Source organism: Myotis davidii, unplaced genomic scaffold (genome assembly GCF_000327345.1).
Source record: "Myotis davidii unplaced genomic scaffold, ASM32734v1 scaffold1524, whole genome shotgun sequence".
Taxonomy (NCBI): domain Eukaryota; kingdom Metazoa; phylum Chordata; class Mammalia; order Chiroptera; family Vespertilionidae; genus Myotis; species Myotis davidii.
In genome coordinates, this window is record NW_006295558.1 from 197,928 (window position 1) to 202,570 (window position 4,643).

The window sequence follows — 4,643 nt, forward strand, 5'->3', positions numbered from 1 at the left end:
ACATGTGCAGCTCACCCTTTTTATGCTCAAAGGTGTGATGAATACCAGCAATCAACACCAGCAAACCCATGTGAGAAAGTTCCTAGCGTGGGACTTGGAGAGGCTCCTCGTTAGGAGACAAAAGTTCCAGGGAAACCAGAGGTCTTTGGGGAGACCCTGAGCCTGGAAGCAGCCTGCATAATCTGCGCCCTGCCATCCTACACCCACAGACAGGGAAACACTGAGGTAGGCGCCCAATCCTCTGATGAATATTGGAGACTCCAAAACGTCCAGAACTCAAACAACCTTCTTTCCCTCCCTACTCCTACTCTCTGGCAGGGAAACACTGGGATAGGCGCCCAATCCTCTGATGAATATTGGATACTCCAAAATGTCCAGGACTCAAACAACCTTCTTTCCCTCCCTATTCCTACTCTCTGATCACCTCTATTCCTTAGACAAGTACACAATGCCATTATCCCACCTACCCCACCCATCCCACCCATCACACAAACCCCAAATCTGAAAGGATGGATTCTTTAACGATCACCTCTATTCCTTATACAAGTACACAATGCCATTATCCCAGCCATCCCACCCATCACGCAAACCCCAAATCTGAAAGGATGGATTCTTTAACTGTTCCTGCTCCTCTACCCCACATATAACTGTTGCCCAGTTCTCTCTTCTTTACAACTGTCCAGGCTTCCTTTCCTCTTCTTTCCCAGGGCCACTGATTTGGTTCATGCTCAAAAACTCACATGACTAAAGTGCTGTAGAAATCGCTATCCATAATCCCTGGCCCTTATCTCATCTCTCCCTCCCTTCAAAATGCCCTTCACATTAATACCCAGTGATATTCTAAATTGCAAATGTAATAATATAGTATTATGTTATCTCTCTGCATAAAACATCTCCAATTCTCTCAATAGCACCATGTTTAACTAACATGTAATGTTAGCTCTTGCTAGTTAAAAAAAAATCTAAACCCCTCAGCATGTCAAACTCCAAATGGAGTCTGCTCCATCCCTTTAACCTACCTATCACCGTTAATTCACCTACTCAACTGTGTTCCAGGCCTACTCAACTACTTTTACCAGTTCCCTGAAAGCAAAATATTTATGCTTTTTATACACACTTATTCTGTCTGCATTCCCCTCTGACCTTCTTTTCCTCTTCAAATCCTGTGCATACTCCAGAGTTCAGTTCAACCATCATCCTCAGAAAGCTTTTCCCTTCAAAACCACAATGACTGCATGTCATACTGATTAGGATGGCTATTATAAAACAAACAAAACAGAACATAACAAGTGTTGATGAGAATGTTGAGGAATTGGAACCCTTGCACGCTGCTGGTGAGGAATATAAAATGTAAACTGCTATGTAAACCAGTTTGGCAATTCCTCAAAAAATGTAAAATAGAACTGCCATATGATCCAGAAATCTTACTTCTGGATATATACCCCAAAGAAGTAAAAGCAGTAACTCAAACAGTTGGTTGTACACCCAGATTCACAGCAGCGTTATTCACATGAATCAAAAGGTAGAAGCAACTCCAGTGTCTATTGATAGGTGAATGAATAAACAAAATGTGGTCTATACAAAAAATGGAATATTTTTCAGCCTTAAATGGGAAGGACATTCCAATACATGCTACAGCATGGATGAATCTTAAGGACATTACGCTAAGTGAAAAATGCAAGTCACAAAAGGATAAATACTGTATGCATTCACTTATATGATATACGTCATATTCATAGAAACAGAAGGGATCCCACTACTTTACAACTGTCTCCTACATTAGACTGAGAAACCTGAAGGAGGGATCTATGCCTAGAACAACAATAACAACAAAACACCACATCTGTGTAACCTGTCTAATGACTGCATAAGTAAGTGTCCTTAAGTTTGTTTTACAACTATATGTGGTGGCAAGTGAATGTTTAAGATCCTAGAACCTGAAGTATTTTCTTACCTGAATCCTTTTGGAGAGGGGAAGGCACTTTCTAAGTTTAGTATAAAGAGAAAATAAATGCTCCCAGATTATTTTACACTCCACCCCCGGCAACTTCCTTCTCTGCTACCTGCTGTCCTCACCTTGATATGCCCGTAAGCTTCAAACTGCCCAACAGCCATTCTGTCACCCACATATTTATGTCCTCTCTCTCTTACAATCTCCCATGTCCTTCAGGCCTCCCTTCTACCTCCCTCACCCAAATTATGCCTTTTTATATTCATTTTTTTCAAAGAAAAATAAAATTAAACCACTAAGTATTAAAATATCAATGATGGACCACTCACTTGACTGCCTTTCTGATCCCAAAAGTATTCAAAAATGTCCTTGATTTTTGAAAAACCTAGCTTTTTTTCCTGCCAATAGTTGATACATTGTTGGGTGAGATTCATGAGAAAAATAAGAAATGTTCACTCTTTCTGGCCGTATGGTTAGCCATAGAAATTGTTAAGGAGAACTCTCATGTGGAAAATCTCACATTGATACTAATCGGTCCCTTATTCGTGTTATTAACTTTCTCAACCTGTCCTCACAGTAAATTTCCAAAACACAAAGCTGATACAACCTCCTATTTAAAACTCCCTAATGGTTCTCCGTGTTTCTTCCGTCCCTGCTGATTGGATTCCGTTCCTACATCATATCTGTAACTGTGGATTTCTCAATACCATTACTGCAGTGTTGGCATTTTGGATGGGATAATTCTTTGTTGTGAGGAGCTGTCAGGTGCCTTAGAGGATGTTTACAGCATCCCTGGCCTCTGTCCAATCCATGCCAGTAGCACCTCCTTCCTCTAGTTGTAACAACCAAGTTTCTGCCATCATTACCAAATGTCTCTTGGGGTGTGGGGAGGGCAAGAACCATTGCTCTAACCCCAAGCTAAAGACCTGCTTCTAAGGAAAGCATGGCTTAGTTTCCCACTGACGATGCAGTGCAGACCACGCCCTACTTAGAACACCTTGTATTATAACACAACTGCATTGCCTTCGCCTGCATCCTTCCTCTGATGCAACCCCTGGGCAGCCAGCACCAGGTCTTCTCGTTCATGTTTGAACGCAGGTACCTAGCATACTGCCTCACTTATAATATCCACTCAACAAATGTATGTAGAATAAATGTTAAATAAATGCCAGGAACATGCCTAAAAAGATACAGAAGTGACAATTCGAAATTTCTTAAGCTATAGCAATCTACATATTATAAGGCAACTATTCTAGCCAGAAAACACAACACTTCAATATCAAAAAGAATAGCAAGACATTTTTAGCCGTTTAGGGGTCTGAGTTTAAATCATGAGAGATGAGATAGTAAGTGTGAGGGCCACCATTTTCAAAGCTCAACTGTTGAAATAACACCAGTTCCTTCTCTCAGGAATATTCATTAACATTGAGCTGAGCTGCTCTGCTGTGCAGTTCTTGGCAGTCCTGTAGTGAAACTGCTCAGTGATGGGAGATGTTAACTAATCGCACTATAAAATAGAATTACAATTAATTGTTAATTTAGGTTTTAAAGTGACAAACTTTAAAGGCTAAAAATAGTCTTTGATCTTTAAAAGGCTTCTTAATGAGGGCAGTATACTTTAAGTACCTCATTAGTTTAAATGTTCAAATTGGGTCCACAGGCTGCTAGCACTAAGCAAATATCTCTTCCAATATGTTAAATGTTTATGACTTGGGACATAGACAATTAATCGCTAATCAATGGGCCAAATCTCAGGTGAGGTCAGGTTCTGAAACAGGAGGACGACAATAGTAAATTGGATTTAGGGCTTTGTGACACGATCTGTGACAATCACAGGCAAGTGGAGACTAAAAGAATTGCAGGAAGGGCACCTGACAGAAACACCCAGATAATTAAGATATTACTCATTCAGTTAATAGTGGTTTTCAAGGGTGCCCTTTGTTTAGATTAATGAGCCATCATCTTTAGAATTACACTTACACGTCTGTAGTTCAGTTACTTAAACATATAATTCAGGATATAAAATAGTAAAACTCAGCATAGCTTAAAGGGTGATAATATCTGGTAACTAAAATTAGCAATAGTCATAATATAATTTCCAATATGATCTTGATCCACCATGTCACACTTCATTCTCTCCAAATCCAGAAGTAAAACCAATTTATGACTTTGAGAAGCATCTCCCTAACAATCATGCCAACCTTCCACAGTCATTGCCGACGGACACAGGCTGTGCTTATTGTGTGAGTGCTGTCTATTTCTATATATTTTCACTAACCTTTAGATCAGGTGAGAGACTCCAGAGGCAGAGCTGACCCTCCTGACTTCCAGTCACAATTGTTTGCTGGTCATCAGTGATCATGATGGCGGTGATGCTGTGGGAAGGGGCCTTCTTCCCCCAGAGCGTGACGGCCTGCAGGGAGGACCTCATGTTGAGAGAATCCTGGAAACACAGAGAAGGAAAGAAGTGTACACAGTAATCAGTCTTAGATTCAGGAAACTGATCACACCACAAAGTGGATTTATAATCACACAAATGTGAACATGTTCTACCAGAGCCATCCATTCGAGGGGAGGGTAGTCAGGAGACACTGAAATGACCATGCTTAGTGCTAATCTGTCCAAGATGAATGACTTTTATTCCAGTTCTTGATAACTGATACCGATGAAGAGAAGGATAGAAACAGTCTGC

General features: G+C 40.6%; 1 protein-coding gene across 2 annotated transcripts in view; it reads right to left on the reverse strand.

The window, feature by feature from the left end:
• Nucleotides 1-4,402, reverse strand: part of WDR72 (WD repeat domain 72) — a 182,279-nt gene extending 177,877 nt beyond the window's left edge. For both annotated transcript variants that reach the window (XM_015568065.1, XM_015568064.1), the window contains exon 1: nt 4,230-4,402. In XM_015568065.1, the coding sequence (XP_015423551.1) occupies nt 4,230-4,382 (153 nt within the window). In that variant the 5' untranslated portion in view covers nt 4,383-4,402. The remainder of the gene's footprint in view (nt 1-4,229) is intronic.
• Between the last annotated feature and the right edge of the window lie 241 nt (nt 4,403-4,643).